The 16,690-nt window shown below is 33.7% G+C and overlaps 1 protein-coding gene and 1 pseudogene across 1 annotated transcript; both read left to right on the top strand.

The window, feature by feature from the left end:
* Positions 1–1,036: 1,036 nt before the first annotated feature.
* Positions 1,037–1,981, top strand: LOC120594089 (olfactory receptor 5F1-like). Its single transcript, XM_039852107.1, has one exon. It carries the CDS (start codon positions 1,037–1,039, stop codon positions 1,979–1,981), a length of 945 nt encoding a protein of 314 aa, XP_039708041.1.
* An 8,712-nt stretch (positions 1,982–10,693) lies between these two features.
* On the top strand, positions 10,694–11,639 carry LOC120594072 (olfactory receptor 10AG1-like; annotated as a pseudogene).
* The last annotated feature ends 5,051 nt before the right edge of the window (positions 11,640–16,690 follow it).

The following is a 16,690-nucleotide window of genomic DNA, read 5'->3' as shown; positions in this document are numbered from 1 at the left end:
GCAAAAGATTTTAAAGTAACACAGAGATCGGGATTGACTTTGTGATGCAACACATGATTCCATGTATTTTCATGTGACTATGTTCTCTTTTCTCTTGAGAATGGGAGTTTCCTTTAGAGATTGACTCCACAATTAAACCCTATAATCCTGTCCCCATGATTATCCATTTCTCTTTATGGAAAACAAAATAAAAGTGCAGCAATATGTACTTACTCAGAAGGTGTCTCATATCTTTCAAATAAGTCATGCAAATTTTCACTGCATTTCATTTGATTTAAAAAATGAAATTCTCCTTTTTTTTTCATTTTTAATTTTCAACTGAGAATCCACAATAAAAAAGAAAATCACACAAGTGAGAGTGGTCTGGAAGCTACTGAGGATTTGGTGCTCTTATTCACAGTGGTGAGCAGGTACAGTGTCTAATGCTACATGACATTAATTTGATAGTGTGCTTTCTACTGAGAACAGTTATTCGGTTGATGTTTAAAAGACTACAAAATCATTCTTAAGGATATAATAGATGTCCAAATATTGATCATTTAAAATGGTCAATGAATTCATTGCTTGAGTTACATGAGAATCTTTGGGAGGCAATGCATGAATTTTGGAGGTAAAGATTAAATAGAGTGGCCTTGAGGGAAAAAAATAGATTTGAGTTAAATCCACACACCTGTTCATGGAATGGGAGATACTTCAGCAGGTTATCTGTATCCTTTGTATTTGGGGTGTGGGAGGGTAGAGAAAAACTAGAACAACATACGATGCATTTGCAGAAACTGAGGTGAAGTGTGTGGACTTGCTTTGAGAGGACTACAACCAGATTTAGTAGACAACTGCTTAATAAATTTACATGCTTGTCGCTTGTCCACTAATTTTCCTCTCTCTTCAGTAACTCTATTTACTAAGCTATATTATCCTAGGTTGTTTTTCTCCCATGTGTGAATGTCCTCATCAACATTTTTACAATTTCCTCTAAATGTTGGAGAGAGAAATATCTACACCTAATGCAAGTTTCAGGAGACTCTATTTGTAACAAATGACTAAAACAAATTACACTGTGCTGACTGAGTTCATCCTGTTGGGATTGGCAGACACACTGGAGCTACAGATCACCCTCTTCTTGCTGTTTTTCGTGGTATACACACTTACAGTTTGGGGGAATGTTGGCATGATCCTCTTAATAAGGGCTGACTCCCGACTTCACACACCCATGTACTTCTTTCTGGCCAACCTGTCCTTTGCGGATGTTTGTTACTCCACCACCATCACCCCAAAGATGCTGGTGGATTTACTGTCGGAGAAGAAAACCATCTCCTTTGTTGGCTGCTTTGTGCAGATGTACTTCTTCATAGCATTGGGCACGACTGAGTGCATCCTGTTTGGGTTAATGGCCTACGACCGTTACGTGGCCATATGCAACCCTCTTATTTACTCCTTGGTCATGTCCAGGACCGTCTGCCTTAAAATGGCAGCAGGGGCTTTTACAGCAGGGCTGTTGAACTCTATAGTTAACACAAGTTTTATAAGCAGCTTGCCATTCTGTGGCTCCAATGTCATCCACCATTTTTTCTGTGACAGCCCTCCACTTTTTAAGCTCTCATGTTCTGACACATGGCTGAATGAAAGCACCACTTCCACTTTTGCTGGTGTGAACATGATTGGGACTCTGCTGGTCATCCTCACCTCCTATTCCTATGTTCTCTTCTCCATCTTTCGCATGCATTCAGGGGAGGGGAGGCGCAAAGCGTTCTCGACATGCGCCTCTCACCTGACAGCTATAACTCTGTTCTATTCCACTGCCATCTATACTTATCTGAGACCCAGTTCCAGCTACTCCCTAAGTCAGGACAAAGTGGCTTCTGTGTTCTACACAGTGGTGATCCCCATGTTAAATCCTCTGATCTACAGCCTCAGGAATAAGGAAGTAAAGGCAGCTTTTTGGGATGTAATTACCAGGAAAAGAATTCCTTCATTTCTGTGATTGGTTAATTTTCTGAACTAGATAGAGTATTTAATAAACTTTCAAAGGCTGATTCTAGCCAATGATTGTTTATTATAATGTTTGCTAAGTAATCATGTTTTGTAATACTCAGCTAAATTACCAAACATGTGAAATGATGAGACCTTCATATCATCATTCTATCTCATCAGTAGGTCATAAGAATTGAGGATTATTCGTAATAAAATCTTGCATTGGAAAAGGAAGATTTTGACTGTTTAGAGACAAAATTCACAATATCACATGAAACTAGCCATTGAAATTACTTGTAATATCCATTTGTTATTTCCTCATACATTCCTTTCCACCATTTGATTTGTAAGTGATTGTTATATTTGCTTATGTCAAATGTGTTAAATTTAAAATACATAACCATTTTTAAGTATTAAATGATCTCCTGAGAAGATAATTTTAAATCAAAGAACTGTAGTTTTAATTGCAACTGTAAAATACCCAGCTTTTATTTCTCTTATCGCCCTTATACACATACATATTTCTTAAAGAATAAGTGTGAATTTGTGCAAAAGTGTGCTATCAGGACACTTTTGCCCAATTAGAATGTACCAATTAAAACATTTCTCCTACACCCTTCTCTTCTCCTCAAAAGTTTCCAATTCTCTTACTTTGTTTCTCCCAGACTGACACACACACAAATCTATGTGCACACATATTTGGCTGCTTCAAAGAGTTCAGGGCATAAAGAGTTCAATGGATGAATCTGACACATATTCTCTAAAATGGGCTCTTAGATTTCCTGAGTATAAACATCTTCTAACAATTTTCAATAAAAATCTATGAAACTAATCTTAATATTTAAGCTAAGCATTATTAATATGAAGGTAGACAGGAAATTAGCTTAGTAGAACCGGGAAAGAACTGAGAGGGAGCCAGGACTTGCTCAGGACGCAGGCAAATTTACAGTTTTGGGGTTGGGATATTTCTCAGTTCTTTTTTGTATCCTTGTCATTGAAGTCGCATGCAATAGAAGCTGCGATGTACAAGTCATCTGGGATGTGGCACAGCAAACTTACGGTTTGTCACAAAGAGGTCATCCAGCTTGACCATTCGATAATGCCCTCAATGGTCCATGTAGGTGACTTTGGTCAGATGGATGTTCCTGAAGGTATCGGTGGTATCTGAGCACCCGTGGGCCATGCTCTCAGCACACAGGTCCGCAGTGTTACGTGGACCCGGAGGCCTGCGGTAGAATGGTCAGGCTGTTAGAGGTGCTCACTCTTTCCCTGCATAGCCTGCCAGCTTCTTATGCATCAGCTGGCAGCTGTTGGCTGCATGCTTTCCACTTTCCCTGTCCTGAGTATTTAATGAAATCATACATGAAAACAAGAACTTTCACTAGTAAACACTGTTATGATATTCCTTTCATTAAATGCTTTAATTTGCAATAAAACAGAAATAGAAACAACATTTCAGAGATGAATCCAATTATTCTGAGATTTGGGCTTTTAGACACTTCATAATTTGGGCCATGTTCTCTGCTCTCAAGCTCAGCATTTCTACATTTAATTAATCTCATGAATGAACCATGAGATGATCATGCTAAGTGAAAAAAGTCAGAGAGAATAAGTTGAAAACCACATGATATCACTTATATGTGGTACATAAACCTAAAAGCAACAAACAAACAGAAACTCATGGACATGGACGGTGGTTACCAGGAGGTAGGGGAGAGGGGGGCTGGTAGATTGGATAAAAAGGTTCAAATATGTGGTGGTAAAAAGAAATCTATGGGAGGTGAACATACAATGCAATATATATATGACTTATGGATGAATTGTACACTTGAAACACTGGATTTTGTTAACCAATATCACTATAATAAAAAAAAAACCTTAAAAATTATTAATCTCATGTACAAGATCTAAAATATTTTCAATTTTGAGAGCTATTATCATTAATGATTTTGCTACTTTTTAATTTATTGAACATAGACTTCTTATGTAAATTTTGATTATTTATATAAACTCAACATTATTTATAAAAATATTTTAACTATCATATTTTCTTGCTTATTGTTCAATGTATTTGTGTGAAAAATGTTCCAAATATATTTTTACTTTATTTAACTCAAAAAACATTTAAATTATAAAAGTATTAATAGTTTTCTAATTTTTACATTGAGTGTGATTTTATCTTTCTCTTTTTACCTGACAATATTTATTAAACCATCCCCTATGAATATAATATTTTTTTTGCTTCTTTGCTATACAATCGCCGTTGTTTTCTGTTTCTCTAATATTCCTGGTCTTTTAGTTTGCTTGAATATTTAATTCAATTTACTACATTCCCCAAATATACACATATCAATCAAAGTTTTGCCTTATTCAATGTTTTTATGTAATTTATTTATTAAAATTAATGATGCTGAAATGTAGGGCTTTTAGCTATGTTTTAGTCAGTATTTTCATCCGTTACTAGATGAGGCCAAACAGAGAGCAGCTAACAAAACCTATGAATGTCATGATGTTGAAAAAAAAAAGCCTACGAGATGGAAGCAGTGAAAGAATCAATATTTAAGAATCACAGAAAGCCAAAAACAACCAAAAAATCATTAATAGATGTAGTCCTCCATGTAGGCAGAAATAATGTGTACAGTGTGATATTAATATATCAAAGTAATTTCAGATTTAGTTTGTTAGTTGTAAAGTAAAATAGGCCGTGTAATTTTCATGGGCCTATTAAAAATGGGAAGATATACATACTGTAAGCAATAATTAGATAAAGGCTAGTGCGAAGATAAAATGAAGTAGTAATCCCATTCATCTCCACACTGGTCAAATAAAAGCAAAGAGAGTGTGTTAATTCATAGTCAGCACAGTTTAATGGACAGAGATAAACAATATTAAGGAGGTAATGCCCAAGTGGCAGGGGTGTAAAGGAGAAAAATCAAATACAAAGTGGTTGAATTGATGTAAGAATATATAATCTGTGGAAGAGGGATGTACAAAGAGCTTTAGGGAAAACATATAGCTTAAAACTGATCAGAATAGCATTTCTGTTCAATTTACTGACAATTGTTACCCACTTCTAGAGAACAAAATTATGTAATATATTTACAAGCAATGTGCTCACTGACTTATATAATTTGATATTTAACTGTTAAAAAAGAGAATATATAGCTTTATAGAAACAATGTTAAAACAAATAGCTTTATCGAAAATAGATGAAATGAGTGTCATATAGTATGTTTCATCAGAAAGCAGAAATGTAGACACTTGTTGCTAAACTTACATATAATTTACTGCTTTGGCTGAGAAATTGGAATGTATTGTTTCTAAGATTCTCTTAAAATTTTATGTTATAATCATGAAATTGTTGAATACGTCCACGCATCACTCCTGAGTCTCAGAAGAGACCTTGGGATATTTCAGCCATTTAAGAAAACTCGTTGCTTTCAGATTGGTTACTAAAGAGGTGGTGAATATCGGCCAAGAAATTTTGAAATTTTGCCAACAGGAGATCAATCTGATGAAGACTTCTGTCAAAAACTCTGATTTTCTGACTTGAGCTCCAAACCTCAACATCCCGAAATTGTACAATCATATTTACCGTGTGTTGCAAAACAAATAAAATCAATAAAATCTAATGATTAGCTAAGTTTGTGTTGAGAGTGTGTCAGGTTCATTAATACAATGGGAAAGGAAACAGAAAAATGAAAAAAAGTACAGACTTAGAGAGGATATGCAAATACAAGTTTTATTTAGCTGGAAAACAAAATAAGCAGCAAAAAAAAAAAAAAAAAGGTTAAGTAAAGGTTGAGGTTTTATTTTACAAATCATAAAATCATCATGCCCCGATCATGTGTTACATAAGAAGACTGTGTGTCACGGTAATCTGAAGTGCTAGATTTCGTAAGAGCTGGGCGGGGGGGAAAAAAAAAACATTTAAAGAGCAAATGATAAAGATATATCTACAGTCCATTGTAAAGACATGCTTATCTTCCAGTAGTTGAGCCGAATACCAACAGTTAGCTTGAGCTCGCAGAATAGTGCCAACAGAAGTCAGAAGCAGAGTGACAAGAAACAAGTTTTTATTTTTAAATGGGCCTTTGAAATTGATTTTTTTCAGTGTTAACAAAAATTGCAAAATACAGTGTACTTATTTCTTATTTTTGATTTTTCTATTTAAAAATGCATACATATTACATTTTCACCCCCGAAGATAAGGCTTGTATCTTCATATGAAACTCATATGAAGTACCTATAGATCTGTTCAGATGAACAGATATATATTTGATGTGAACCCAACCCCCCCACACACACAAATATGTCATATTTCGTAATGTGGTTGTTTTTATGTATGATAAAAACGAGAATCAAAACAAGGAAATGTTTGAGCATAAAGTCAATGTAAATCCTGTGACCACTTCTTGCTATATATACACGACTGTAACCCTGATCCTGCCACCTTCATCTCCCACTCAGGTCATTGCAATAACTTCCTATCTGGTCTCCCTGCTTTCACTCTTGTTCACACTAAAGTATATTGTGTTCTTATTCACACTCCTTTCCAGACATTTTACTCCCTGTTAACAGTGTAAGAGAATACAACATACATGATTAGTGATTATGAAAGGTTAAATGAATGGATGTAAATTATTGGTCTCCAAAACAGGCCAAGTGCTCTAGGTAGGTGACTCTATCTTAGAGCTGGATGTTCGTTAGAAAGTAAACCAGACAAATACCATGGAATTAAGGAGTTTCTGAAATAAAAGGGTGTCGAATTATGAAATAAAAAATAAAACACAATATAATAAGGTTCAAAATAGAAATTACATTGGGAGGATATGAGAATATTACATAAGAAAGATTTAACTTTGCACGTGAGAATAACGGGTCACCTTTGGGACATACTGACAGATAAACAGATGTTTGGCCGACATACTGACCAATCTGTAGGGTCCAAAGTTTTCTGTGCATCTTGAAGAATATAGTGCAGCACCTTATATAGTTATATAACAAAAGAAACCTGATTCCTTTTTATCTTATGTGAATACTCGTACCTAAAAGAAAAAAAATCTATCTATGGCACGAACTGAGAAACTTAACAAATAAAAAATCTAGATGAGGCATGAAATCTAGATAATTTCCAAGTTACATTCTTTTAGGTTAAGATAAATAGAGAAACAACCTAAAATCAAGAAACAACCCAAATTCCATAAAAGATAAATAAATGAACAAAATAAAGCTTGAAGTTCAAGTCTGTACTGACAATAAATGACTTAAACATAGGAAGAACGTAGATAAATCTTAAAACCCTTACAGTGAGCAAAGTCATCAGGATAAAAGAATACATTCTGATGGATTATAAATGATCGATAGCTACAGAAATCTGATCCGTGGTTCTGTGGGGTTGGAGTAGAGGAAGAATGGATTAGGAAGCATTCGGGATAGTGTGAATGTTTTATATCATCATTGTGGAAATGCTTTCATGAGTGTATATATTTCTTAAATCTTATCGCATTTGAAATCTCATTAAATCTAGTTGAATGTTTGTACTCTATTTTCTGTAAATTCTGTTTCAGTAACATTATAATTTAAAAATTAAAATTATAATAACATTGTCATAGAAACAATTATGTCTAAAAATCCAAATAAAATACATAGCTATGTACCACACATAATTATTCTGGTATGTAAATGACCTGTTAAAACTTAAATCTAAATATACATATGTTACAGCATGCTGTAGCACACTGTTACCAAACTGAGGATGGTGGCAGAGTCTGGTTTATGCTCTCCAAATATGTTTCTGTGTCTTTGACACACAGTGAACAACATTCTCTAGCCCTCTCATGTCTTTGTTAGACATGTGATTAGTTCTTACAATGGTATGTGTGGATGTGATGTGTCTCTTCTGTACGGAGGCTCTTAAGAGCACATTTCTTTCCTTATTTTGCGTCTGTCTGTAATTCTCAGCTTTCTGAATTCTGAGAATGTGAAAGGGAACCACAAAGTGTGAACTAGAGAACTGTGGGATTCTGACATGAGAGAAACCAGCATTTCCTTATATCTGACTACAAAATTGTTCTGTCAAAAGGGTGTGAGAGGTTTCTTTATATTGTTAAGCCACTGAGATAGCTGAGGAATTTTTTTAGTTTTTACATATTTTTTCAGTGGTGGTGATATTAAATTAAATAAGAAAATATCCAAATTCTCCATCTTACCAAGGAATTGACGTTCAATTTGTCCCAGTCTATAAAGAAGTGACATACTTCCTGGAGGCAAATCATGCAAGCAGTTGTCATTTGTAGATAAGCATGATGGAAACCCCACAAAAATGCCATATCAGTCATAATAAAGAGCACAGAGGGCCAATGTAAAAGAGCCGTGTTGTACTAAAGAGAAGGAGGCTTAAAATACAAAAAAGAAATGTGTTTAGAAACACATGACAAATACTCAAAGAACATTGAAACAGGAAGAAACAAACATAATTACTAGTAGAATATCATGTACGATAACGTCACCTCCATACCTGCTTCGAAATAGCTGAAATGGGATAAGGACTTTAGCATAAAGTTTGTTCGTTTTCTGTCATAAATATTCTTGTTTAAAATATTTGTTTTTGTGGTAGCTTACATTTTGAATCAGCTAGAAACCTTTCCTGATGTCTGAGTAGATGTCATAAAATGAATAAAAGCATCCGGTTTTTTTCATCAGCACACAAAACATGCTGTAATTTCCATAAAAGTTAATCTATCGACAGAGTTGCGCTTCTCAAAAGGGCTCTCACCACCCAGTGTGTTGAAGAGACCAAGCATGCCATGTTCATGTGATACAACATGTGACACATTTTTGCAAAGGTGTGGATAATCTAGATTTGGATCAATTATAGGCAAATCCACACTAATTATTAAGAGTTGAAATACAATTTGAAGAACAATTTTTAACTTTTTTCTGAAAGTAGTACTTGACAGTTAAGAGGTGTTTCTTCACCAAGGGATATCCCCATTGAGGGGAGCTTCATGTTAAGAATGGGTGAAGAGATGGGCAAGCCACCTATAAGAAAAGTAGTTTTAAAAAATAAACCCAGATAACCAAAAAAAAAAAAAAAAAACAGTGTTTGGGAATTTAATTGCCACATGAGAGAAGATTCCCCCAGGTGAGCGTGGCTGCTTCCTATTTAAGAACATCCAATGTTTGATGCCAGCAAGAATGTCATAGAATTACAGTGGCTTCTCAACATGACAAAAGATCTTAAAAAGTTTGCAGATTAATAATCATCTCCACTCACATAGACATCTTCATACAAATCTATAAAAGTAAACTATAATTGTTTTTTTAGAATATTTTATTTAAAGATAGTTCTTAATTACAGGATCAAGATACAATAAATAAAACAAAAAGACATGAAATTCTAAGATCTTTCTTAGAAAATGAGTTAACTTCTTATGATAACTCACGTAGTTCCTTACTTTCTTAATTATAAAGTAATAAAAATTAGATGTAAGTCAAATAAAGTTAGTAAAGACATTTATAATCAGCATTATTTATTTAAGGTAATTCTGAGAACAAGTACAAATAAAATAGGGAAATGTAAGAGACTATTTCTCTGAGTTTATTTACCAAAGTATTAATGAAAAAATATCAGATGTTTGGTCTAACAGGTGATGTGTATAGCAGAGTGATGAGATAGAAAACATAATCTTTGTCGTATATTTGTTTTAGAAAGTTAGAGATCAAATATTAATAAAGTGCAGTGGAACTAGTCAAGCAGTATTGACTGACTGATGTTGAATGGAATTAATATGAAGTGAAACAACATAGTGTTTGTGTGTATGTCTGTGTTTAAGTTTCATTCATAGGCTCCAGTCATTTGTATTCCAGGAATAAATAGTAATTGGACTTAATCAAAGTTACACTTTATTAGGCAAAGTTACAAGGGGAAACTAGAGAAAGGGAATTGTTGTTAGTTCAATGGAACTGTTTGATACTAGAATCTTACCTGGGGAAAGAGGGAAATGTAAAAAAATATTGGGATGAATGGGTCGTATTTACTGATTGAGTTAAAGTTAATTGATATCTATCACACACTGTATGGGGGTGTTAATAGGGAAAGTTATTGAACAGTATGCTGTAATTAATGGTTTCTATATTTAACATAAATGAGGGGAGAAGTGCATAAAGTAGCATGATAAAATTGCATATACTTATTCCCTCAGTAACAAAGGACTGGTCTAAGAAAATTAATACTCATTAGACTCTAAATGAAAGAATTTAAAACTCATTTCAAATAAAAATTAAACAAAAACTTTAAGGAAAACATTTTAAATTGAAAGAAGGTGGAATAAATCAATCAATTCAGAAAAAACTGGTGAACCCACAAAAATGCAATAGTAGAAGTCTGTACCATAAATCCAGTCTTTAAGGGGTGAAGTAATAAATTACTTCTGCACAATATGCTCTAAAGAAGAATGCACATTTCTCATTTTCTCTCATATCATTACCTCATAGTACAAAAAATCTATGTTAGGTTATATTTCTTGGATTGATTTCAAATGCACATCACTTCCTTTCTGGGGTTTCAAAATTCATTTTCTAGAAACAGCACAGTGATGTTGGACATGACTTTAGAAATTATAGAAATACATTCATGCATCCAAAGCAGTTAACAGAAGAGGAAAAAGTGGTTCAAGAACATAAATGAATAACCATCTTGAAATTACCATATATGCAGATGGAGAACCAATTAAAAATAGAAAAATCAAATATGACTTCAATAACGGAATTTGTTCTTTTGGGGTTTTCTGATATTCCCAATAGCCAATGGATTCTTTTGGGGATATTTTTGGTCATCTATCTGACTATCCTGATGTGCAATAGCATCATAATTTTGATAACAAGAATTTACCCCGTTCTTCAGACCACCATGTATTTCTTTCTTCACAATTTGTTCTTTTTAGAAATCTGTTATGTAACAGTCACTATTCCAAGAATGCTTATGGATCTTTTGACCCAGAAAGGAAACATTTCTTTGGTTGCTTGAGCTGCGCAAATGTGTTTTGTTTTTACGTTTGGAGGCTCAGAGTGTTTCCTCCTGACAGCGATGGCCAATGATCACTATGTGGCTATTTGTAACCCACTACACTATCTGCTGGTCATGAACCACAAGGTCTGTGTCCAACTGGCCATTGCCTCCTGGGTCAGTGGAGTTCCAACTGCAATTGGACAAACATGTCAGATTTTTTCTCTGCCCTTTTGTGGGTCTAACAGAATTAATCATTTCTTCTGTGACCTCCCCGCAGTTCTCAAGCTTGCTTGTGGGGACACATTTCTGAATGATATCTCAGTCTTTCTAGCTGCAGTGATATTTATTGTGGTTCCATTTCTATTGATCATTGTATCCTAGGGAAGACTTATTGCCAACATTCTCAAAATATCATCAGCCAGCGGGAGGGCGAAAGCCTTCTCCACCTATTCTTCTAACCTGATACTTGTGGTCTTATTCTATGGAATGGCTCCTATCAATTATTTGCAACCAAAATCATATCAATCTGAAAGAACCTGAAAAGTAATTACTCTTTTCTACACCGTTTTGACACCAGCATTGAATTCTATTATATACACTCAGGAACAAAGACACCATGATGGCACTGAGAAAACTACGTAAGTTATTACGATGATGCAAAGACTTGAAATTACAGAAAAGGACATTCTTGTAGGTTTGTCATATAGCTACAACAGAAAAACAATCTAGTTTTATGTCTATGTTTCTAAGTAATGATGATGAATATCATCATAACAACTTCACATTATGTTAAAGGACCTTAGTTTCATAGAATTAAGTAAAGAGTTTCTTCGTAAACAAAAGCACAAATTATCTTAATTGTAACAATCTAATTTGAATATCCTTGTTTCCTCTCACTGTGAACTACTGAGTTAAGAGATTGCCTAAGCAATACAACAATGTTTAACTGAGGGATTAGAGTCATGCTCTGCAATATATTTTCTTAACCATCCCTTCAAATTTCCTTACTATCCTTCTCTGTACTCTGATTTGATTTAGCCAATGCGAGAAACCAGCAGCAGCTGAGATGGTGGAAGCAGGGTAATCTTGGTATTCTTTTTGCATTTTTCCTTGTTTTTATTTTGTCGCTGTCCACGGTGTTTTAAGACTACAAACCCTCTCCTCTATTATCCCAAATCTCACTGTCCTCTGATAATGTCATTCCTTCCCCTTGTAGTTTCAGGTTTTGTTTTGGTTACGTCTATTAGTGTTAGAAGTTTCCACAGTTTTCACTCTAAACTATCCACATCAATGTGTATTGGATTGAATGTTGCCCTCTTAAGTATATGTTCATCTAGACCTGCAGATGTGGCCTTATTAGAGAAAAAGAAAAAAAGCCCCTTGCAGATGTAGTAAATTAAAGAAATGAGATCGTCCTTGCCTAAAGTGGTTGCTAAATTCTATGACCGGTGTTTTTATGAGACAGAAAAGCACAGGGCATTTAGAAAAGCAGTTAGAAACAAACAGAAAAGAACATGTGAAGATGCAGGCAGAGATTGGAGTGATGCAGCCAAAAATCCAGGAAGGTCAAGAGCCACTGAAAGCAAAGGATGATTCTCTCTTAGATCCTGGCCAGCATTGTGATTTGGACTCTTTCAGCATTCTAGAAATGTGAGAAAATATTTTTTTATTATTTTAAGCCACTCAATTTGTAGTATTTTATTACAGTAGATCAAAGAAAATAAAATACCACATAAATGTCTTTTTATTAAAGTCCTTTTATTTGAATCATTTGAAATGAATTCTGTATCATTTTGAGCATCAATTTGGCATATTTTTTGTCTTTTTGAAAATGAAAACAAAATACTTATCCTTTTGTTTTAAAAAACTGTGTCAATATAACCTCATGTAGCATAAACATATCTGCTTACGAAGGAGTATTACATGTGTTTCTTCAACTGTTTATTAAAGGTTTTTTTCTGGAGCAGAAGAAAATTAAAAGTGAAAAGAAGGGCCTCTAGGTTGAAGTTTATTAAGACACTGGAGAACATCTGCACCGTACAACTCTACAGAGACTCTAAAGACAATAATTTAGATTCGTGTCACTGAAGGCTTTCCAAACTTTCCTGACATGTGAGAAAGAATGTATATGTGTGTGTATAAATTGTAACTCGTTATTTAGAAAAAGAATAGCACTCCATAATTTTACATAATATTTTGCATGTGCATTTCTGTAGTGAATGTTTATTCATAGCAGTGATATCTGGAAGTATGTGGATTAGAAGAAAATACTGATTTCCTCACAGTGTTAGAATTTCAAATAACTTCTGATTTATTTATCATATTTTATTTATTGTTTACACATATTACAAAGAGAATTTAATACATAACATAAAAACAATTTTTCTCTATTTTTAATTGAGATATAATAGACATATAACACTGTATTAGTTTCAGATATATAAGATGATGTTTCTACATACTGTGAAATGATCACCATGATAAGTCTACTTAATATCCGCTGCCATATATAGTTACAGAAAATTTTTTTGCATGACAAGAACTTTGAAGATCTACTCTCATAACTACTTTCGAATATGCAATAGAGTCACCATGTTGCACATTGCATCCTTGTGACTTATTTATTTTATACCTTTCAGTTTGTACCTTTTGCCCACCTTCACCCATTTTGCCCGCCCCCCACCACCTGCCTCTGGCAATCATCAAACTATTCTCTGTGTTAGAAGAAAATATTGACTTCCTCACAGTGGCAGGATTTCAAATAATTTCTGATTTACTTATTATATTTTTATATATAGTTTGAATTTATTATAAAGAAAATGTGATATCTAAATTACAAGGCATAACCTTATATTCAGTAAATGTAAAACTACATAGCAAAGAAAATTCCTGCTTTTCACCCTTGCTTATTATTACTAAATGTCTGAAGGAATATTTAGCATCCAGTAGAGAAATTTCAGAATCTGCCAAATCATCTTTGATCCTTCAAAGAAGCAACAGATTTTTATGAATAGAAAGGAATCCTTTTTTAGAGTCATTTATTTAAAAATAACTAAAAGGGCTTAACAATAGATACAGAGATGGACAAATTCAAGATTGTAAATTTGGACATAGTAAAACTTAATGACTGTCAATGGGCACTGAATGATAATAAATGAAATAATACTCAAATCCAAAAAGGATAAAGAGGTTGCAGTACATATATACAGTGGAATATCACTCAGCTGTAAGATTAGATGACTGCTTAGATGTTGCCATTTGTGACAACATAGATGGATGGATCTTGAGATAATCATGCTAAATAAGATAAGTCAGACAGAAAAAGTTGAAAACCATGTGATTTCATAAATTTATAAAGTGGACATATGTCTTTTTTTCAGTATAGAAAAGTATGGAAATGGTTTCACGTACTTGCTGAAAAATAATTTTAAATTTTTAAAATTTCAAAAATAACAATGTAAAGCAAGAAAAAATTTTAAATATTTTACTAAAAATGTGGAAAATTAAGATTATTAAATCTAGTCAGACTAAAGGGAAATAAATATCTTAAATTTTTTGAGATCTCACCATGTTAAGTCAATTAGAAAAATATTTTCATTGAATATGTCAAATCCTTAATCGAACAAATATCTTCTTTCCATAAAATGTTATCATCAAACCTGCACTAACAAGCTCACAAAGCAGAGGGACCTTCAGGAATTACGTGGAGCCACTGATCCTCTCTGCATGTGCCCTTTCCTCTGTTACAGGCAGCATTGGAGGCCTGAGACACACTCAGCAGCAGAACTTCCCAGCACCCTTATTCCCCGTCCATGCAAGACTGCAGGCTTCCTTGAAATGAGAACTGTGTTAGGAGGACTCTAAATTCTGGAGAGGTGAGAGAGACAGGGGTGTTGGGGTGGGGTTGTCATTCCCCTTGGTCATCTAATCAAGCCAGGATTGTCAAACAGGTTAGACAGTTGCAGACCATCAGTAAAGAAACTAACTGGAGTCTCCAGTGTAGCGTTAGACCTTACAGAGCCTGTCGTAATGCCCACTGGTCTTATTTTAGCCAAGAGATATGAGTTTCTATTTTGAGAAAAAATATTTATTATTAAAAATAATTATTAAAACAAAAGTTTGTTATATGTAAATGCAAAAACATGTGTACATAAACTACTGAACAGAAAAAAAGCAGCTATAATTAGATCTAGACTACAAAGTATGAATTATTTTGTGTCAATATGATTTTGTATTAACATTTTTCATTTATTTTAACATATAGTATTAGAACACCATAGAATTCTGAGAATCAAGATTCAATAGACTCACCAAATAAAGTTTTTAAGCTCAAACTTGACACTCGAAGCTGAAATTTTGGATTTGTTACTTTCATCGTGATAGGGGAAATTGAAAACAAAACTGATACAAAATACTTTGAAAATCATTAAAGCCTAGATAAGGACAGCATGTTTGTATTAATAATCCATCAGGTATATATCTAAAACTTATTTGTACCAAACTTTTGAATAAGCAAAATACTGGTTTATCTTTATATATGCTTCTATGACTCACTGCAGAAAACAGATGTATGCTGCATCAAGGAAGAATAAATCTATCATTTTCCCCCTAAAAAGTATCATTTTCTAGAAGCAATTTTCTTATTAAAAATGGAAGAATTAACATAATAATATGCAAATGTGGGACTTCTCTTTCCTTAGTCATTTTTCCTTAGTCATCGGATGTTATTGACCTTAAAAATAAAGAGGCAAAGTGAGACACAATGAAGTTCAAGGTCAAAGAATAGCTGTTTGGGAAACACTGATTCAGGCAGAAACTCAAGCAGTGTTCCAGTTATGAGGTAAGAGCAAAGGGTATTCATGAGAAAGGGAAGGGAAATAATTACATAAATAAAAGAAAGTAATTTCTATAGATGTAAATAAGCTGTTATTTTTAGCCACGTGTGGTGGTGCTAATTCTAAGGAATGTTTAATTTTTTGCTGTCCTGTTAGCTCTGAAAACAGTTATTTGAAATACAATATTGCTTTGGCCCAGATAAAAGGTTATTTTGCCCAGTTCAAACATTCCAAATTTCTAGGAGTAAGTATTCAAGGCAATTCCTCTCGGTTAGTGCCTTTGTCAATATTATTTTTTACAGTTTCTTATATCTTAAAAAGATAACTGATCTTTAGGCCAATACTTCATTATTTAATCTTTTAGGCAAATATGTGATAATCATATTTTATAATAACTTATTCTGTTCAATTTGGATTCCTATCTGTATCATCTCAGATATTAAAATGAGAATTTTTTAACGAGAACAACTATTCTCACAGATAATGAGTCACTTCAGGTTATAAGAACTAGGTAGAATTTCTAAAATTATATCATCTATGCAATTCACTCCATATGGTCATTATTAATTAGTCAATCAATTGGTATAATGAAAGATATCAAATACTGCTCCAAGATGGGATATAACAAATGAAAGTTCTTGAAATAAAATGCCTGGTGATAATGTTTCTTGATCTTGATAGCTCAATTAAATAGGAATACAATTTCAAAGCAAAGTCCATGCAGAATGAGGAAGAGTTATAGCAGCACCCTAGTTAAGGAAAGGCACGTGCTATTCTTGGAAAAGGTCTCATGGAAGAGTTGAGTTACAAAGAAATGCACTTTATAATTTTATGGAGAGCATTCCACTGAGAATAGTGACAGATATAAATC

This window comes from Pteropus medius, unplaced genomic scaffold (genome assembly GCF_902729225.1).
Source record: "Pteropus medius unplaced genomic scaffold, Ma_sr-lr_union100, whole genome shotgun sequence".
In the NCBI taxonomy this organism is placed as follows: domain Eukaryota; kingdom Metazoa; phylum Chordata; class Mammalia; order Chiroptera; family Pteropodidae; genus Pteropus; species Pteropus medius.
This window is presented reverse-complemented; position numbering and strand designations above follow the sequence as displayed.

Bases quoted from the DNA above. Each gene is read 5' to 3' on its own strand.
- LOC120594089 (XM_039852107.1), top strand. From the start codon at position 1,037: ATGACTAAAACAAATTACACTGTGCTGACTGAGTTCATCCTGTTGGGA.